This window comes from Pongo abelii, chromosome 19 (genome assembly GCF_028885655.2).
Source record: "Pongo abelii isolate AG06213 chromosome 19, NHGRI_mPonAbe1-v2.0_pri, whole genome shotgun sequence".
Classification (NCBI taxonomy): Eukaryota; Metazoa; Chordata; class Mammalia; order Primates; family Hominidae; genus Pongo; species Pongo abelii.
Window position 1 is genome coordinate 24,208,813 of NC_072004.2, and position 19,583 is coordinate 24,228,395.

A 19,583-nucleotide genomic window follows, 5' to 3' on the forward strand; every position below is an offset into this window, starting at 1 on the left:
CTGGCTGTGCACTTTAAGCCTGACTTCTGCCCTTGGAACAGCCCTAAGTCCTAGACCCAGAGTGAGGAGACTTTGCCCATGTCAGGGGCAGGGCCAGGACCCAGCTCTGTCTGACCTCCGCCTTTGCTCCCAAATCAGACCTGTCCCCACATAGCACCTGACAGGCAGAAGTCAGTTCATGGGGAACCTTTGGTTTGCAGCTTTGCCTGAGATGTCATCACAGGATGAGGAAGCCGAGAACAAGCCCAGGGTGTCCCTGCTGGTGCCATGCTGCTCATGACAGCTCTCCCAGTATCGCCCAGTGGCTCCGCTGGCACAGGACCAGGGCTCTAGGATCAACACCAGGCCCTTATAGCTCTGATTCCCAGGCTCTCTGGGCTGCTGGTTTCATGGTTCCAATTCAACCACGACTTTCCTTTTCCTTCTTTTCACACTTGAGAGTCAAAGTTAGAGACCAAAATTTTAAAATATGAGCATTTCTGGCCGGGCGCCGTGGCTCACGCCTGTAATCCCAGCACTTTGGGAAGCCGAGGCGGGTGGATCACAAGTTCAGGAGATGGAGACCATCCTGGTTAACATGGTGAAACCCCATCTCTACTAAAAATACAAAAAAAAAAAAAAAATTAGCCTGGCATGGTGGCAGGCACCTGTAGTCCCAGCTGCTGGGGAGGCTGAGGCAGGAGAATGGCGTGAACCTGGGAGGCAGAGCTTGCAGTGAGCCGAGATCGTGCCACTGCACTGCAGCCTGGGTGACAGAGCAAGATTCCATCTCAAAAATAAATAAATAAATAAATAAATAAATAAATAAATAAATAAATAAAATATGAGCATTTCTATGAGAATGACATTCAAAGATGGGGAGACTCCTTGGGCTTCTATTTTTGCCATGTTCCTGGAAAGGCACAAAGCCCCTACTGGACCCTGTAGGGTATGTGGGACACAGAGGGGCTGCTATGTTTGCCCACAGACATTTTAGAGCAAGCTTGATGGAGGATGCCTGTCCAAGAGCATCAGTGCAATTTCTCATCACTTTACAACTGCAGGCCCCAAACACAAAGGGCCACCACATTTGGCTGACATGGCCCTCCTGAACTGGACAAGCTATGCAGGGGAATGGCCAGTGACAGGCCACAGCATTCACAGATGACCAAGACATCACCCAGTGCAGTGCCATTTGCAAATATGGGCTTATAACAATGGCTCACACCTGTAATCCCAGCACTTTGGGAGGCTAAGGCAGGAAAATCACTTGGGGCCAAGAGTTCCAGACCAGCCTGGACAACAGAATGAGACTTTGTCTCCAAAAAAGTAAGAAAATTAGCTGGGCCTGTGGCCCATGCCTATAGTCCAGCTACTGGAGAGGCTGAGGTGGGAGGATGGCTTGGGCCCAGGAGGTCAAGGCTGCAGTGAGCCCTGATCATCCCACCGCACTCCTACCTGGATGACAGGGCGACATCCTGTCTCAAAAAAAAAAAAAAGTTTTGAATCACAGGATGTCCTATCAGTTGGCTCAGAGTACACTATAGCCCATGTTCTCTGCCTTGGATGCAGATCTAGATGAATTACACAAATGGCTCCCTGGTCTCTGGCTTCTACTTAGCGACCAGGGTGGCCGGTACCCACCATTCATCCAACACATTCTTTAGCACTGACTTCTCCAAGGGGCCGAATCAGAGGAGGGGCACCCCAGTCTTCTCACCCACACTCAGGCCTTTGAACTGTAAAAGAATCCCAAGAGCCCCTTAGAGGCCCCTGGTCACATCCTCAACCCATTAAGGTTTGACTGCATGCATCTTTCCATCATAGGCACCCTAGTCTAAAGTGGCTATCAGGGACCACCTGCTGGGGGTCTGCAGGGAAGGAGGCACTGAGGGGGAGGTCCTAACACCACAGAAGCCCACAGGCTGAGACTCTGCACATTTTCTAGAGGAAATCCCCAACCCCGCAGATGAAATGATGCCAAAGAGCAGCCCCCGCACTCTCCAAGGGCCTGGTCCTCCTAGTGACTCCCTCTGTGTGGTTACCCCACTGGTCCGCCCAGCAGTCCCTGCCCCCCGACCATTCCCACATTCATTACAGTCACACATCTCTTACTAGATTTATTAATGTGCAGTCACAAAAGAATTGGCAAGTTCCATTCATTACTTGACGTCTAAATATCTAGTACCCAAGCTGGTGGCTTAGTTTAGTGACAGGATCTGAAAGGGGCCATACCAAAATGAACCTGAATTCTAAAGATAGAAACATTTCATTCGCAAACTTGAGTAAGAGATCTGAAAGTCAAACTAAATTACCTGAGTTACTGACACTTCAGAGCAGACCCGAGAATAAATGATTAATTTACAAATTGCTGCCTCCTCTCCCATCGGGGAACTCTGCTCTTTCTGTAAAAATGTCCTCAAGAGCACTTATCTGTGTAAATACGGTTGGCCCCTGCTAAGTAAGGGGGTGGGGGGTTGGGGGACATATAAACTAAGAAGGGGAATTCCATGATTTAACTTTCGGAAACTCCCGAAAAAAAGTTTTCGTTTTGTTTTTTGTTTGTTTTGCCTTGGATTAATCGGCGAAGAGAATCATAAACACAGAATTACCTTGGCATAAAATACCTTGACCGTCAATAATTTGTTTGCAAACTCCACACACTTTGGATTTTTTAAAGGCCTTGTTCTTAAAAGTGTGCAGACTCGAGGTTAATTCTTCTGGCTGAAAAAGTAAAGGAAGAAATTGTCAACGTTTCATCTCATAGTTTGTTTCTTTTTCCTTTTCGGGAGATAATAAATCTAGTGGAATTTGTAAAGAGCAAAAACAGGAATATTACCAAGCAAACACAGAACAAGAAACCATCTTGGTGATGCTAAAATTCCCAAGACGACCCACGGATACCCTGTTAGCATTCCCAATTCCAGAGCCCTAGACGGACGTTCACTTTCACCCAACTCATCAATCACCACATGGGGTGCCTAGAAACATTACATCAACCAACATCATTATGTGAAAATGCACTCCCTTCCAGACTTGAGCTGTAGAGCCACCTACTTCTGTGACAAAGTAATCCACATACACTTCTAGACTCTCAACCCTTTTTCTTCTGGAAAAAGTAATTAGCTAAACAGCACAATTATGTTATGAGGAAGTCAACTGGCTTTCCTGGTTCAAAGGTGTTCCAGAATCACCACTAAGCTCTTGAGCCTCTCTGAGCTCTCCTGCAGAAGAAGAGACAGTCCAGCCTGTGACACACATGTGGTTCTTCTTCAAACACAATTACAAGCATTAGCACTTGGAAAAACTAACCACTCGGCTACCTATTCATGTTTGTAGAGCCAAGGCTCCCAGCTATATGATAACCTTGTAAGAATTCAATTTGCTTTTAGAGTCAAGCACTAATCATATCTATTTGCTGATATGTGACCGTGTATTCCATCAGTACTTAATATCTATATGGATTCATTGAGGCCATTACTCACCCACTGGAATAATTAAATTTATTTGAAAACATGAAATGGTATTTAGAATGTGGAATAAATGGTACAACTTCTTTAGAAAATGGTTTGACAATTTCTTATAAACTTAAACACACCTGTCCTATGACTCAGCAATTCCATTCTTATTTACACTAAAGAGAAATAAAAACCTATGTCCACAAGAGAAAGAATGGTCATAACAACTTTATATAACCCAAATGTCCATCATAATAACTATTCTATATGCTGGAAGGTTAAGTAGAGACCTGAAAAACATAAAAAGATCCAAATCAAACATTCATTGAGGAAAATGTAAGAATATGAGATGCAAGATACACTGGATGAGATTACGGGCAGGTTAGAGCCTGCCAGAAGCACAGGTGAATGAACTTGAAGACCTCACAGTACAAACCTCCCAACACAAAGCACACAGAGATGAGACAACCTAAATAAATAAATAAACAAGCATCAGTAAGCTGCGGGAGAACTTTAAACAACATAACATATGTGTAATGGAGACTGACGGAGAAGGGCAGGGAAGGGGGGATATTTGAAAAAATAATGGCTGAAACTTTTTCAAACCAGGAGGAAAACTATAAACCCACAGATCCAAGAAACTCAAGAAATTTCTTGGCCAGGCACGGTGGCTCAAACCTGTAATCCGAGCACTTTGGGAGGCAGAGGCGGGTGGATCACCTGAGGTCAGGAGTTCCAGACCAGCCTGGACAACACGGTGAAACCCCGTGTCAACTAAAAATACAAAAAATTAGCTGGGCATGGCGGTGGTGCCTGTAATCCCAGCTACTTGGGAGGCTAAGGCAGGAAATCGCTTGAACCCAGGAGGTGGAGGTTGCAGTGAGCCGAGATCGTGCCATTGCACTCCAGCCTGGGCAACAAGAGTGAAACTCCATCTATATATATATATATATATATATATATATATATGTGTGTGTGTGTATTTCTAGCACAAGAAATGTGACAGGAACTACCCCCAAGGCATACAATAATCAAATTGCTTAAACCCAGTAACAAAGAGAAAGACCTTAAAAACAACCACAGGGCCAAAAGACACATTACATGCAGGGAACCAACCATTAGGATAACAGGTTTCTCATTGTTTTAAAAAATATAAGTGAGAAGACAGCAGTATAATAGAAAATACTGAAAGATGGACACAAAGAAGGGAACAGACACCAGGGCCTACTTGAGGGTGGAGGGTGGAAGGAGGGTGAAAATTGAAAAACTACCTATCGAGTACTATGCTTATTACCTGGGGGAGGAAATAATCTGTACACCAAACCCCCATGACACAAAATTTACCTATATAATAAACCCGCACATGTACCCTGAACCTAAAAGTTAAAAAAATAAACAAAATAAAATAAAACAAAAAACTGAAAGAAAATGTGTCAATCTAGAATCCTGTACCCAATAAAAATAGCTCTTAAAAATAAAAGTGAACCAAAAACTTCTTAAAATATGTAAAAAAAGATATACAATTAAAGCCCAAAAAAAATCATCACCAGCTGACACATATGACATATTAAAGACAGTGCTTGGGCAAAAAGGACATGGCAGATGGAATTACGGCTTTACACCAACAAATGAAGAGCACCAGAAATGCTAATTACACAGGTAAATTTACGAGTTTTTCTTATTATTTAAAGCTCACCAAAAGATAATTAACTGTTTAAACAATAGTGTAATGTGACATATGACATATCTAAAAGTAAATTTTCTGATAAAATAGCACAAAGTTCAGGAAAGAAGAAAAGGAAATATACTATTGATGACAGTGGTTGCTACATCACACTGGCTGCAGCAGGGAGGTGCGGCTGGGGCTGCACTCTCCATGGAGCCGGTGGGAGCTCCGCCTCTTCTGAGTTGGGGTGGGAACTCCCTGGGTGCCACTGCAGCTGCCCAAACTGCAGCTGTAGATCCAATCCTCCCTGTGTTCTTGAGTGGGGCCAGGAGCAGGCAGGATCTGTCCCCCGGGGTGCAGCTGCAGCCACCATCCACGGCTGCAGACCTGGGCCTCCTACTCCAAGCAGGCGGGAGCTGGGGAAAAGCAGGAGCTCCCTGAGTGCAGGCAGCTGCAGCCACCCTCCCAGGCACAGGACCCAGGCATCTCTGCGGCCTGCACCCTCGGGGGCATGGAAGCCCCCCCCACCCCACCATCCCTGCTGGCTCAGGAGTGTCTGTTCTGGCTGCCTGGCCTGTCTCCTCTCCCGGCCCCCCACCTCTGATCTCAGAGCGGGATTGGGGACAAGTTCCAGGGCCTTGAATGACAGCAGTAGGCAAAGTCCTGGACAGAACGGGGTGGGTCCTCAGTAAGGCCCCACCTTCAGGCAAGGGAGGGCCTGTAGGCTGGGGACGGGCTGCCAGTCCCACAGACTGGAGTGGGGACTCATGGTGCCTCTTCCAGCCCACCCATGGCCGCCCATGGACCAATCAGCAGGCACTTCCTCCCCTCCAAGGGCTTTTCCATGTTCAGCCAGAGCAAGAGAGAGGACAGAGAGAATGGAGAGCCCACAAGAGACCAGCTGCACAGAGGACCTACCCTCTCTGCCGAGAGCTTCAGAGACCTGCAGAGATGTTGGGACTTCCAGCTGCAGAGCGGAACCACCCTCTCCAGGGCCTCCTCTCTGCTGAGAGCAGCAGAGTTCGGGATGACCTGCCTACAGAGAGGACACTGTGGGTCTCCTCTGAGCTGTTTAACACTTAATAAAGCTTATCTTCATCTTCTTCACCCTTCCCCTGTCTGCGTATCTCATTCTTCCTGGACACAGGACAAGAACTCAGGCAAAGGTGCCACTGGCCACAGAGGTTTCCAGTCAGAAATTGGACATCCCAAAGATTCCATAAGACTATTATAAGGCTCTCATAGTATTCATGAAGTGGATATAATATCACTTGAAGGTAGCCTGTGATGTTACAGAGGTATAGTATAAACCCTAGAGCAACCACTAAAATCATGAATTGTAGGTAATAAACAAACAAGAGAGATAAAATGAAATAAAAATTATTCAATTAATCTAAATGGCAAAAGGAAATAAAAGAAAAGCAGAACAAATAATAGGTAGGAGAAATAGAAAACAAGTAGCAGGATGACAGAGTCAAACCTTGCCATATTAATAATCATATTTATGTAAATAGTCTAAATATCTCAATTATAAGGCAACAAAAGTCATCAGATTATATAAGTATATTTTCTTTTGAGATGGAGTCTCACCCTGTCACCCACACTGGAGTGCAGTGGCGCAATCTTGGCTCACTGCAACATCTGCCTCCCGAGTTCGAGCAATTCTCTGCCTCAGCCTCCCAAGTAGCTGGGATTACAGGCAACCGCCACCACACCTCGCTAATTTTTGTATTTTTAGTAGAGACAGGGTTTCACCATATTGGTCAGGCTGGTCTCAAACTCCTGACCTCATGATCCATCCGCTTTGGCCTCCCAAAGCGCTGGGATTACAGGTGTGAGCCACTACACCTGGTCTTTTTTTTTTTTTTTTTAAGACAAAGGCTAAAAAAAAGAAGTACCTTGCTGATGTTAATCAAAGGGAAGTGGGAGTGGCTATATCAGACAAAGTAGGCTACAGATCAAAGAACATTAACAAGGATATAGAAAGTCCTCCCACAACAATAAAAGGACTGATTCATCAAGAACACAAAACAATCCTAAACATTTAATCACTGATATGGTTTGACTGTGTCCCCATCCAAATCTCATCTTGAATTCCCACCTGTTGTGAGAGGGATCCAGTGGGAGGTAACCGAATCATGGGGGCAGGTCTTTCCTGTGCTGTTCTCGTGATAATGAATAATTATCATGAGATCTGATGGTTTTATAAGAGGGAGTTCCTCTGCACAAGCTCTCTCTCTTTGCCTGCTGCCATGTGAAATGTGCCTTTCACCTTCCAAAATGATTGTGAGGCCTCCCCAGCACTTGCAACTGTGAGTCCATTAAGCCCTTTTTCCTGTATAAATTGCCCAGTTTTGCGGATGTCTTCATCAGCAGCATGAAAATATACTAATACAATCACCTAATAAAAAACTTCATGGCCAGGCACAGTGGCTCATGCCTGTAATCCCAGCACTTTAGGAGGCCAAGGCGGGTGGATCACTTGAGCTCAGGAGTTCAAGACCAGCCTGGCCAACATGGTGAAACCCCGCCTGTACTAAAAATACAAAAATTAGCTGGGTGTGGTGGTGGGCACCTGTAATCCTAGCTACTCGGGAGGCTGAGGCAGGAGAATCGCTTGAACCCAGGAGTCGGAGGCTGCAGTAGGCTGAGATCATGGCACTGCACTCCAGCCTGAGTTGACAGAGTGAGACTCCATCTCAAAAAAAAAAGAAAAAAGAAATAAACTAAGGGAAAGGGTCCTGAACCAAGCAGAAGCCTTCATGTAAGTTCTGATACCTACACTACAAGCTCTGTGGCCCAGGACAAGTCACAACCTCTCTTAAATAGAAAAGATATCCTCCCCCTCTTGTCTCTTAACAGCTATTGTAAATGACCAAACGCTATACCATCTATCAGTTCATAAGAATCACTGGGGCAGCTTTTAAAACAGCTGACCCAGGCTCCACCCCAGACCAATTAAATCAGATTACCTGGAGGCTGAATCAGAACACTGGACTGTTGTCAAACCCCCCACCCCAACTCCATCCCGTGATTCCAATTTGCGGCCAAGACAGAATCACCACTGTATATAACAGACTATATTATAAGTATCTATATACATTTAAGGCACTGTTATTATGTAGTTGTTCCTATGTCGGTATCTGGTTTTTTCAAAGAGATTGCATCCTTTCTGATAACAGAGATTGTGTGTTCAATGCTCTGCAAAAGAAGGATAATGATGCTGCTAATTATGCAGTTGGTAACATTAGCCAAGTGCTTCTGTGTCATTACTGTAATCACCACTAGTCTACAAACCGTGATGGTGAGATGCAAAACCGAGATGCAGCACCACACAGCCAATGGATGAGGCATATGGGACTCAGGCCCCATATGCCTCAAGCCCCAGTCTCACGCTCAGACAAGAGTAGCATTCAAACACCTAACAAACACATCTCTCTATTGCAATGCAGCAGCTGGTACTTACTTTTCACTCGTATTGCAGTTATTTGTTTATATGCCTTCTCTCCTGTGCTAGATTGCAGTTTCCTAGATGCAGGACACCAGGCTCTTTCCCCTTTGTCCTCTTAGGGCCCTGCCCAGCGCCTGGCAGACAGTGGACCATGGACCCTCAATTAATACCTGTTGACCAAATGAATTAGCCACAGTCTGTGGGCCAAGGAAAGATACTGTGACCTTTTATTCCTTACAAATACCTTTATTCCAACCAGGGAGAAAGAGGCACTGTTTTCCTGCAGCTTTCTTGCCCAGTGGTCCACAGCTAGAAAACTTAAAGAGGGAAACAGCATAAGCACTGTTGCGAGGGCTCAGCCATTTGAATTGCTGGATCCCTGAGGAGTTCATTTAAGATAGTGTAATAACATCTGCTCACGCTTCATCTGTACATAACATCTCTATTGTGAAATGAGACCAGACGGGATTAGACTGCCCTTGTTTTCACCTGATACTGTGCTTTCATTTCTCCCAAAGGGGGAGAGGAGGCAGCAATGCTGAAGCATTTAGCAGGCTCAGTTCAGGAATCTAAATTGCACTTAATTGTTAGGAACAAAATGTTGGAAGGGTAGAGAGCAGGCTGCTGGTTCCACAAGGACTCCCTGAGGGGGACACAGTAATTAGTGCTGGTCTTGATTGTGAGGTCTCTTTTGAGAAAGAAAAATCTCTGCAAAATTGAACAGGGAAGTGCTCCACATGAATGCTCCACTCTGCCGAAATGCAAAACCGCAGGGACCTCTCGGATAGGTTCTCCCGGCTAAAGGTCGCCCTGGCAAAATGGTTACACACGCAAAAGTGCAAAGCTGCATCAGCACAATCCCAGCTACGTTTTCCTTCAGGAAATATTCAGCTCCACCATAGTAAGAGGATTTAGGTGGGCATTCAGGCACCTGGGAAACCTTCAGAGGCATTCTGGAGAGGCAGACACTGATCAAAAACACATTCCCAGCCCAACTTCACTCTGATGTTAAACAGCCAGGAACACTTCCAGGCCTCGGGGATATTTCCCAGCCCACAGGGGGGCGGTATCTGGGGCAAGAGGGACACCCTCCACATCCAGCACACATATTGTTCCCACACTTCCAGGCAGCAGCGTTTGACCACTAAACTTTAAAAGGGAATGCAGTACACCTCAAGTAACCAGCTGAAATTTTGACAGTTTTTCACTCCACAGAACCTTATAAAAGTTTCAGAAAAACAAATGCAATGACTTGGGGAAAGGGAGGCTGAACCTAGCGGGGAGCCAACTAGCACTGCTCTGTTTAATTCAAACACCGTGAAGGGCCGTCTTGTGGACCACAGAGCACCGCTGGAACCCATGCGGTCCCCAGGGAACCTGTAAGGATTCCTACATCCCAGCGCATCCCCCACGTCATTGCAGAGCTCAAATGCCCTTTACCTTTGCAAGAAACACGCGAGGGATAGCAGGTCTGCGCAATGGCCAGTATCCCAATTCCATTGCAGGGAAAGGAACCCAAGAAGCCTTTTCAAGAGGCAGTTGGGTTAGAAAGAGCTAAGCCCCAACCCTCTTCCACGCTTACCAGAAGACTCCCCCATTAGGCAAAGCTCCACTGGCCCTCTCGCTCCTTGTCCTGCGCGCGCACACACAAGGGTACACACGCACCCACCAGGACTCAGGCACGGACCAGCGCACACATGCCTGCACACACAGACGCGCGCTCACAAGCACACACGCGTGGACGTGCAGACGGGGTGCACAAACACACACCGACATACGCGCACTGACAAGGGCACACGCATACACATGAGCACAAGCGGGTACACACCGGCACAGCGTCCACGGGCACCAGTGCACACCCGGCGCAGCCCACGTGCATGCAGCCCTGAAGGCGCCCGTGCCTCGCGCCCCTGGCCCTGCACACCAGCTCCGGGCTGCACTCACCTGGCGCCGGCGCTGGCGCGACCGGGTTCCGCGCGCGAACCCTCGCGGTGGCCTGGGGGTCAGGGCGCGCAGCCGCATGGCCGCCCCTGCCGCCCGCGGGGAGCCGGGTCCGGCCAGGCGAGGACGGCCGCTGACCCCTCCCCAGCGGGTATCGGTGGGGGGAGGATGCCTCCCGAGTCCCCTGCGGACACAAGTCCCAGGAAATGGCCAACACGGGAGGGGCCAAGGGCTCTCCGTGGCCGCCGGCCCAGGTCCCAGCCGCGCGCCGCCGCCTCCGCAGCCACTCCTGCCCGTCAGAAGTCAGACGCCGGGAACAAAAGCCAGGCGCGAGCGCACGGTCCCGCACGGCGTCCCTCCATCTGACACGAATTAGCCCTCCCTCCCCCGCCCGCCCCAACCGCAGCTCTGAACAAGCGCGGAGGCACAGGCTGAGCCGCCAAACACTGGGAAAGTGGGTGAAGAAACGCCTTCCAGGCGGGGGGAGCGGGGTCTTGCAGCCGCCATCTGACTGGAATTACCGACGCGCCGCGCTTGGCGCAGGGTTCAGCTTTACTAGGATTTCAAACCGCTCCGAGAACGCTGGCTAGGTGCTTAAAAGAATCAAAACCGAGCAAGCTCTTTGGCTTTCGGAATTTCTAAATCTTGATTATTATCCGGTCAACTCTGCATCTGTAATGAACAGTAATCTACACTACCCTGATAATCTAACTAGCAAACAGGGCATTTGGAGTGGAAAGCAGGGAAACACCGAGGCAGAAAGGCTTTTTTTCTAATTTGCCTCTTCAACTAAGAAAAACTAGGAGCCTGGCCTTGCAGAGAGGGACACGCCTAACCAGGTGAGGATTTCAAGCAAAGGTCAAAGCACAGGACCGCCCGGGGCCTTGCACACCTGGGGGCTGGGCTGCACCTCCCTGCCCCCCTCCCTATCTCCCAGCCTATCCCTCCCTCACCCCCCCCGACCCCCACCCCCCGCCATCCTGCTCCTGGCAAATCAGGACAATTCACAACACATCTGAAGTGCCTTCTTCCTTTATGGGTCTGCGATTTTAGAAGGAAATTAGAAACCCGAAGTTCAGGAGGTGAAGATGACAGGGTGATGGCAGAAGATGGACAAGCCAGGATCCTGAAGGAAGGGTCACTTAGAAACGCCAGGAGGAGAGGCGGGCAAGATCCACAGGCAGATCCCGCCTTTCAATGCCTGTCGGACTTCACCAGCCTTCCCGGGGCAGTGGATCTTGGCTGTCTACAAGAAGCTTTGTGGCAAGTCTAAAACTAAAAGAACATGTTTAAGATGAAGCCACTACCTGTGGTCTACGGGGGGCAGCGGAAGAGACCCCTGCCTCAGAGCAGGATAGGGGGCCTTCTAGTCTCAGGCCAGCTAACCCTGTACTCCTACCACTGGCCTTCACTCCAGGCCCAGCCTAGGGGAAGTGTCCCAGAGCTCAGCCTTTGTGGCTCCAACACCCTAACTTCAGATCTACAGCTCCACTTGCAACTCCACATGCCTTGGATGTGGGGAGCAGTCTGGGTGGGCTAAGTCGTGGCCTTTATGGCTGACATATGTGCAAATTCCAGCCATCAATTCAACTGGCCGACGTTAACCTCTCAAGTTCCGGCACTAAATATCCATCTTTCTGCTTCTGCAGTAGAAGAGTAAAGCTGCTCTTCAACTTTCAACTACAAAGCAAAAAACCTCCTCCTAGAACACACCATTCTGGGTTCCAATTCCTCACTAAATCATCACCTGGCAGACAAGCAGGCATTCTTATTTCCCCCTGTCCTTCAAATGACACTATTATTCACCTTTTTCTATATTCATTCCTTCATTTATTTTTCTGTATTCGTTCATCATTGTTTTCCTATAGCATATCCAAACTCTAGTCTTTTCAAACATCCTTCCCTGAGAACACATCTGTATCGTATTCATTCCAGATTCCTTCACATCTGACACAATACGAGGTACATAGCAGTGCCTACAAACAGCTAAGAACAAGATGTGCTGCTGTCATGGTTTACCCAGGGCAAACACGCCCAGAGGTCAGCTGGATCTACCACCGCCCTTACCACGGTGCCCACAGGAACCGGCCAAAGAAATCTGAATTCAGCAATGAACAGATAGCCCCCAGCAGGATAAAAATCCTCCAACCTGAGTACCAGGATTCACACTCTCTGGGGTCCACCCAGGAACAATGGCCAGGAGCACAGGCCAGCCCACTGCCTATGCAAGCCAGAGTGGAAGGCAAATGGTTGAAGGTGGCTTTTTATTACAGGGATACCCTGAATCTGCTCTTACTTATTTAAAAGAGTAGCCATTCAGAAAACTCCCACACTTCATTACTAGTACCAAATAACATGCATGTGATAAACCTCCCCGGTGAGGACAACAAACTGATTTTTCACTGGCAAGAAACAGTGCTCAATCCTAAGGCGAATCTGCGTTCATCAGCAGGCCACCTCTCCAGCCCCTCTCCCTGCCCCCCCACTCTGACCGCCTCCTGCCAGGCTTGCAATCTAGGCTCTTACACTCCAGGGTCCTTCTGCTCTGCGCCCTTGGGCTCACTTGGGGTTTCTCCCAAGGCAGTTTCCCATTCTCCTTTCTGGCTGAAAACCGCTGTCCTAGGCTCAGTTGAAGATCTGCCTCCCATCGGACCTCCCAGACTGGTTTATCATCCTCCATGGCTGAGCCACCCAAGGATGGTTGGGGCCCTGACACTCTAGTGTGGTCATAAGTCTTGTGCCTCCAATAGGAAGTCCTAACCTTGTCTGGGATTTTCTACACACAGCACCAAGCAGGAGCAATAAACACTGGTGCAGGAATGAAAACATTCTGCTTTGCTGTATTTCCACCACATCAACACTGGTGTTCACTGCCTGTCTCAGACCACACCCTTCTGAGTCCTCCCAGAAGTAAGCTGTAGCTGAGGGTCTGGGGATGCGAAGAGACTCAGAAGCCAGGGCACAGACTCCTCCAGGCACAGACCCTCACCTCAAAACTTGGGTGGCAGACTGGCCTCACTCCATCTTAAGGCCACAGTGAGCTCTGCGCTGCTGCCCAGCTTCCAATTTTCTTCATGCTTTGCCACAATCCTTTGTGCTTTATACTCGCCGGGTTGTCTCCCCCTAGCTTCTGACTGCACTTGGTTCCCAGGAACAAAACAAGGTTCTTCCCAGGAACAAAATGAGGTTCTTCCCAGGGAGGATGAATTCCAGACGGCTAAGGCAGACATCAGCAAACCAGCCATCAGGAAGAGAGGCTACATCTCAACCTGGGTTGGAAACCCCGCTGGAACTAGGGACATGAGCCCCTCCATGAGTCAGACTTTAACACCAAGTACAAGGTTCCCTGGGGGAGAGCTGAGGGGCCACTCGTGCCCTTGTTTTGTCACTGGAAACTGGAGGCTGCTTCTATGTGTCCATTCCCTCACACGATCATGTATTCAACCACAGATATGTGAACAACGTGTGTGCTCGATGTCAGAGGAAATACAGCGGCTGGCTCACTCCGCCCCTTCCAGAGGGACGATCTACACACAGCATTAGGAGGGGGCACGGAGTCCACAGATCATGGGAAGAACTCCATGAATGGGCTGTGACTTGAAGCAGAAGCAGACACTTTCCAGACAGGAAAAGAGGTGAAGAGAGGCAAGGGTGGTAAAGCGCCATATTTTTGGTGAACTGGCCAAAGGCTGGGTGGCTAATGCACAGCTGTGTTGGGACACTGAGGGTAGACAGGGCTCAAGAAGCAAGGACAGGGTGGTGAGCAGGATTGCACAAAGCAGTGACAAGGAAGGAGGCCCCAGTACCGAGCTGGGCTGGACTCCAACGTCACAGGGAGCTATAACTGGAAAAAAGGAAAAAGCATCACAGGTGTATGTTCATCCTGGAGGACCCCTGGCAGTCCTGGGAGGACACTCAGGAGAAAGCAGGAGTGGACATGGAAACTCTAGGTAAGAGAACCTCAGCCTTGGGCAACAGCCCTAGAAACACAGATAAATGTACAGGGGAGAGGACGGCCATAGCAGTGGAGAGGTGACGGGAGATTGGTCATGCACAGGAAGATTGAGCATAAGGATCTGTGAGAACAAAAATGGGAGCCACCTTCCTTTCCATTGGGGAGGAGCTTGCTAGTCTAGAAAGGGGAACATTATACTAAGCCCTGTGTTGGGAGACAGGAATCAGGTATTGGTGTGACTCAGAGTTTCCAATCTAGAGACGTAGATACATCTAGAAATCAAAGTAGATGTGAATGTGTGTATACGCACCAGTGCACATGCATACACACACAGAGATACTCCCAGATCTGTCCTTGGAGGGTGGGGAGGCTCCAATAGCAACAGTCACCCCCAATGAGCCTGAAATCTCTTCTTTTTGGCCAGAAAGTAAGACAGCGCTCACAGAGCAATGGGTTTTTTAACAAAAAGACACAGGGGCCAGCCTGAAGAGGCTCCCACCAGGCAAACTGTAAACGACTTGGACGTCAAAATAGTGATAATATTGGATTACGACCCATTGAATACAATATGAATCCAAGACTCTTTGAGTCCCTACTGATAGAAGCAAATGACCAAGGCCGGGTGCAGTGACTCACGCCTGTAATCCCAGCACTTTGTGAGGCCGAGGCGGTGGATCACGAGGTCAGAAGATGGAGACCATCCTGGCTAACAGGGTGAAACCCCGTCTCTACTAAAAATAGAAAAAAAAAATTAGCTGGGCGTGGTGGCGGGCGCCTGTAGTCCCAGCTACTCGGGAGGCTGAGGCAGGAGAATGGCGTGAACCCAGGAGGCGGAGCTTGCAGTGAGCCGAAATTGCACCACTGCACTCCAGTCTGGGTGACAGAGCGAGACTACATCTCAAAAAAAAAAAGCAAATGACCACAGAGACAGTCTCTGAGAGGCAATGGAAGGCCTGAGAGCAGGTTATTAGGAAGAGTAAAGGTCTCAGCTTCCATGCGTCGTGGGATGGGAGACTCGGGAGTTATGTGCAGTGGAGAGACAGAATCTAATGGGCTGTCACTGGTTGATTTTTAGAGAGAATACATAGTCTCTAAATATTTTCCTTTATTTACTATAAAAGGGAAAAGAGTAAGTCAACAACAGAGAAGCCTTCAGTCTCCACCTAATCAAGGGGTCAAGGTGACCATGACCTTGGATGGGACAAGCCATGGTTGGTACCATCTGTGATTCAGAGAGGAGAACATGCATTACCACTGGGTGTTTCTGCAGAGAGGCATCATCTAAACCAAATCCTCACCACACCTTGGCCAGACAACCCAAGTGAGGGGTGGAGAGTCCAAATCCTTAGTCCCTCTGATGTGTGCTCACAGAGCCACTGCCCTGGCAGGATCCAGCCCTGATTCCTGATTCCTAGCCTCAGTGCTCTGCAGTTGGGGCCACCAGATACTCTGGGCAGATGACTCCCAGCTCTCCTCTACCCACTACATGTGCGTCGACACGAAATGTAACACGGCCAGTCCCTCTGCTCCATGGCTTGAAGGTGTTCGAGTGTGAGGGAGTTCCTATGTGCCACCTAAAGCACATTTAAAAGCACTTTACGGCCGAGCACGGTGGCTCACACCTGTAATCCCAACACTTTGGGAGGCTGAGGAGGGCAGATCATGAGGTCAGGAGTTCCAGACGAGTGTGGTCAACATAGTGAAATCATGTCTTTACTAAAGATACAAAAAATTAGCCAGGTGTGGTGGTGGGCATCTGTAATCCCAGCTACTTGGGAGGCTGAGGCAGGAGAATCACGTGAACCCAGGAGGCAGAGATTGCAGTGAGCCGAGATCACGCCATTGCACTCCAATCACAGGGAACAGTGTAAGACTGTCAAAAAAAAAAAAAAAAAAAGCACTTTGCCTCTGATATTGAAAAAGACTGCCTTCAGTTTAAGGAATTTCTGACATCAGCAAGTTGTTGCCAGCTCTCATCTGCAGAAATTGAGCCTGGCCCTCTCTCCTTGTCCAAAGGCGGGAACACTGGTCCCTGGGCAGCAGGAGTCCCAGACTCTGTCTCTAGGGGCAGGTCTTGTACCTGGGCCCTGTCCAAACACAGACTTTGGGAAAATCCTCCCTCTTGTCTCTTTCCTTGTGCAGCCAGCTTGTGCTCCATCCGAAATCCAGAAGGGACAGTGTAACAGTGTGCCTCCCAGGGCACTCACCCTCTGGGACATTCAGGAAGTGTTCAGGCACACTTGCATCTCACCTATCCAGCAAACATCTTCCCACCTGTTCCCCAGGACCATGCGGGAGGAGGAAGACCAGCAGAGGACTTTCGGGTACATGAGGTCCCAGGGGCTCAGGATATGTGCATGGGGCACCTGAAATACTGGAGAGCTGGGGAGCTGGCTTCCAGTCCCTGCAGTGAGGGGGCTTTCGCCCAGGCTCTTACTGACCCAGCAACATCCTAGGGGATGAGGAGTCCAACTCCCAGAGTGGTATTAATGATCAAAGATGCCATTTGTGAAGTGCCTGACCCTCAAGATGGTCCAAAGCCGGAGTTATCCACTCGGGTGGAAGCAGCACTTGAAAGCAGTACTGCTTTGTCCTTTACACAACACTGTTTCTCATGAAAATCACACAGACACTCAGTAGATATGTGATGAATGAGAGTCCACTGGCCACAGAGGAGAGTGTATGTATTCCACCAGTTTAACCAAAACATCTCCATTGGCTACAAAGTTCCCGGGCACGCAGCCTGTCCCCACCCATGGGAGTCCCCTGGGGTGTGCAGGCTCAGGCTGTCAATGAAATGTCATTCTGCGACTGCCACACTTCGGGGCTTCTTCTGACAAACAGATGGTGACTTCTGACATCCTTTGCATGGTGTTTTTGCCTGCCCTGGGGAAACTAGCATTTGTTCTCCGTTTCCCTCTGCTCTGACTCATCACAGAGTTCCTTCCCCCGACTTTGAGAAGTAAATAAAAAATGCTTTCCTTACAAAATTCACCTCCAGTGGGTGCTTCTTCCCTCTTCTCTGCTCAAAACAGAGCTGTTTCATTACAGACTGTGCAGAAGAGAGCAAAAAAAAGTGTTAAATTAAAGTGGCTCCCCAGCCCCCTCCAGCTAAGTCCCTGGTAGGATCTTGCCCCCTTCCCTCCCTTCAGAGGAGCAGGAAGAGTCAGGGGCTGGTGCCAAGAGGAGCATCTTCCTTCCTTCACCTACCCATGGGTCGGGGGTGGGGGTGCCCGGCCAGAGAGATAAACAAGGGCCCATTTGTCTCCACCCCTCACTAGCACAGAGCACGCCTTTCTCATGGTAAAACGGACCCCCATAGCTAATGGGCTGTCTGTGTGCCTCCAAAATCCATATACTGAAATCCTCACCCACGAGGTGATGATATTAGGAGGTAAGGCCTTTGGGAGGTGCTTAGGTCATGAGGGGAGACTCTGCATGAATGGGGTTAATGCCTTTAAAAAAGGGACCCCACAAGACCCTTCACCCATTCTGCCATGGGAGGACACAGACAGAAGGTGCCTTGGATGAACCAGGAGCCAGCCCTCACCAGACAATCTGCCAGAGCCTTGATCTTGGACTTCCAGCCTCCAACTGTGATAGCTTCCAGAACTGCCTGAGGTCGCAGAGCTAAATAACCACAAGCCCAAGTCCCCAGGTCCAGCTTACAGACCTACTGCTACCAATGGGTGTCCCAGGACCCAGGCACGGATCAGTAGAGCATCCCCGCACTTCCGACAGGCCAGTTTCCTCCTGTCAAATGAGCTGCCCCACCTATTCTAACCGAAAATGAGAACACAGGAAACTGTCTAGTTAAGAGGTGCCCTGTGCTGAGGACATCATGATTTACTTTTTACTTTTCCACTCCTTGCCAAGCATTTCTTCACCATCAAGTTGACTCCAAGCAGAAGAACCCTGCTGAGTTAGTTTGTACGAAAAGCCTGGACCAGATCCACAGTGTTAGGACTTACTCTGCCACTTTGAGCACCTCGAATACTAAAATCAGAGAGAGGTATGTTCACTTCCTCCAGGGGGGTGGAGAAAAAGGACGCAGTTGTTGGTGTTGTGCCTGGCCTTTTAAACTCTTCCGTGATAATACATTGAGATGTATAAGAGGGCATTTTCTTTTCTTTTTTTTTTTTTTGAGATGGAGTCTCGCTCTGTCGCCTGGAGTGCAGTGTGGCGCAATCTCGGCTCACTGCAACCTCCACCTCCCAGGTTCAAGCGATTCTCCTGCCTCAGCCTCCCGAGTAGCTGGGACTACAGGCATGTACCACCATGCCCAGCTAATTTTTGTATTTTTAGTAGAGACAGGGTTTCACCATATTGGCCAGACTGGTCTCTTCTAGAACACTGAGGAAGAGCTAGATGGTAGTGCATGCCACTGGTCACAAAAGGGGAGGGCTTTCTACACTCCCCTCCCATAGAAATCTCTGTTACTCCGTTTGATGTGGACAAGGTGCCCAAGGCTCTAGCAAGTTTAACAACCTGCTCAGCTTCAAAACCTGTGCCAGATCCTTAAAAAGGGTGCTGGCGGCAAGAGGACCCAGCCTGGTCTCCCCTCCCTTGGGGGGCTCCCATGGGGAGGCTGGGGCAGTGGGAGGCGGGTCACCCACAGATAGCCATCTCAGTTACCAGTGTCCTTTCGGAAACCTCTCTAATCGACCCCCATCCTTTCACACCTCCCCGGTTTCTTCCTGACTGAAAATGCCCCAACATTCCCTGACTTAGATCAGAAAATGACCACTGGACCACATCTGGAACTGTGGGTAATGAAGCCCTAGGGGATCCCACCTGGGGGCAGCCTGAGCAGTTCTTAGCCAACACTGCTCCTCAAATCCCCTGCAGAAGCTGGTTAAAAACATACCAACATCACACAAACTCCACCCCTACCACTTACACCACTGTGAGGGGACACCACAGACTTGGGGGAACCCTAGGCAGTGATATTTCTTCACAGTCTTCCCAGGGGCTCTGATTTGTAGTTGGGTTAAGAAGCACAGAGCCATGAGATTTGGGGATAGAGGCAGTTCCCTGCTCTCCTGTAGCCTGGAGCCTCCCCCAGGAGGCCTGGACCGAGGTGGGCCAGAGAGCTGCGGCGGACCCTGACCCCACTCCTCTACTCACTGCCTG

At 49.1% G+C, this 19,583-nt stretch overlaps 1 protein-coding gene across 39 annotated transcripts in view; it reads right to left on the reverse strand.

Annotated features, from left to right (window-relative positions):
- LOC129051253 (tensin-3-like) overlaps nt 1-19,583 on the reverse strand; it is a 635,743-nt gene that overhangs the window by 604,083 nt on the left and 12,077 nt on the right. For 32 of the 39 annotated variants that reach the window (XR_010138099.1, XR_010138090.1, XR_010138092.1 and 29 more), the window contains exon 2: nt 2,592-2,703. The exons of 2 other annotated variants lie outside the window; for them this stretch is intronic. Coding sequence is in view for 19 of the 37 variants with exons in the window: in XM_063718439.1 (XP_063574509.1) it covers nt 2,592-2,703 (112 nt within the window). In the remaining 18 variants the exon portion in view is untranslated. Of the gene's footprint in view, nt 1-2,591; nt 2,704-6,021; nt 6,140-10,498; nt 11,420-19,583 lie in introns of those variants that run through there. 5 more of the 39 variants (XM_063718452.1, XM_063718444.1, XM_063718449.1 and 2 more) reach the window with 5 other exon arrangements.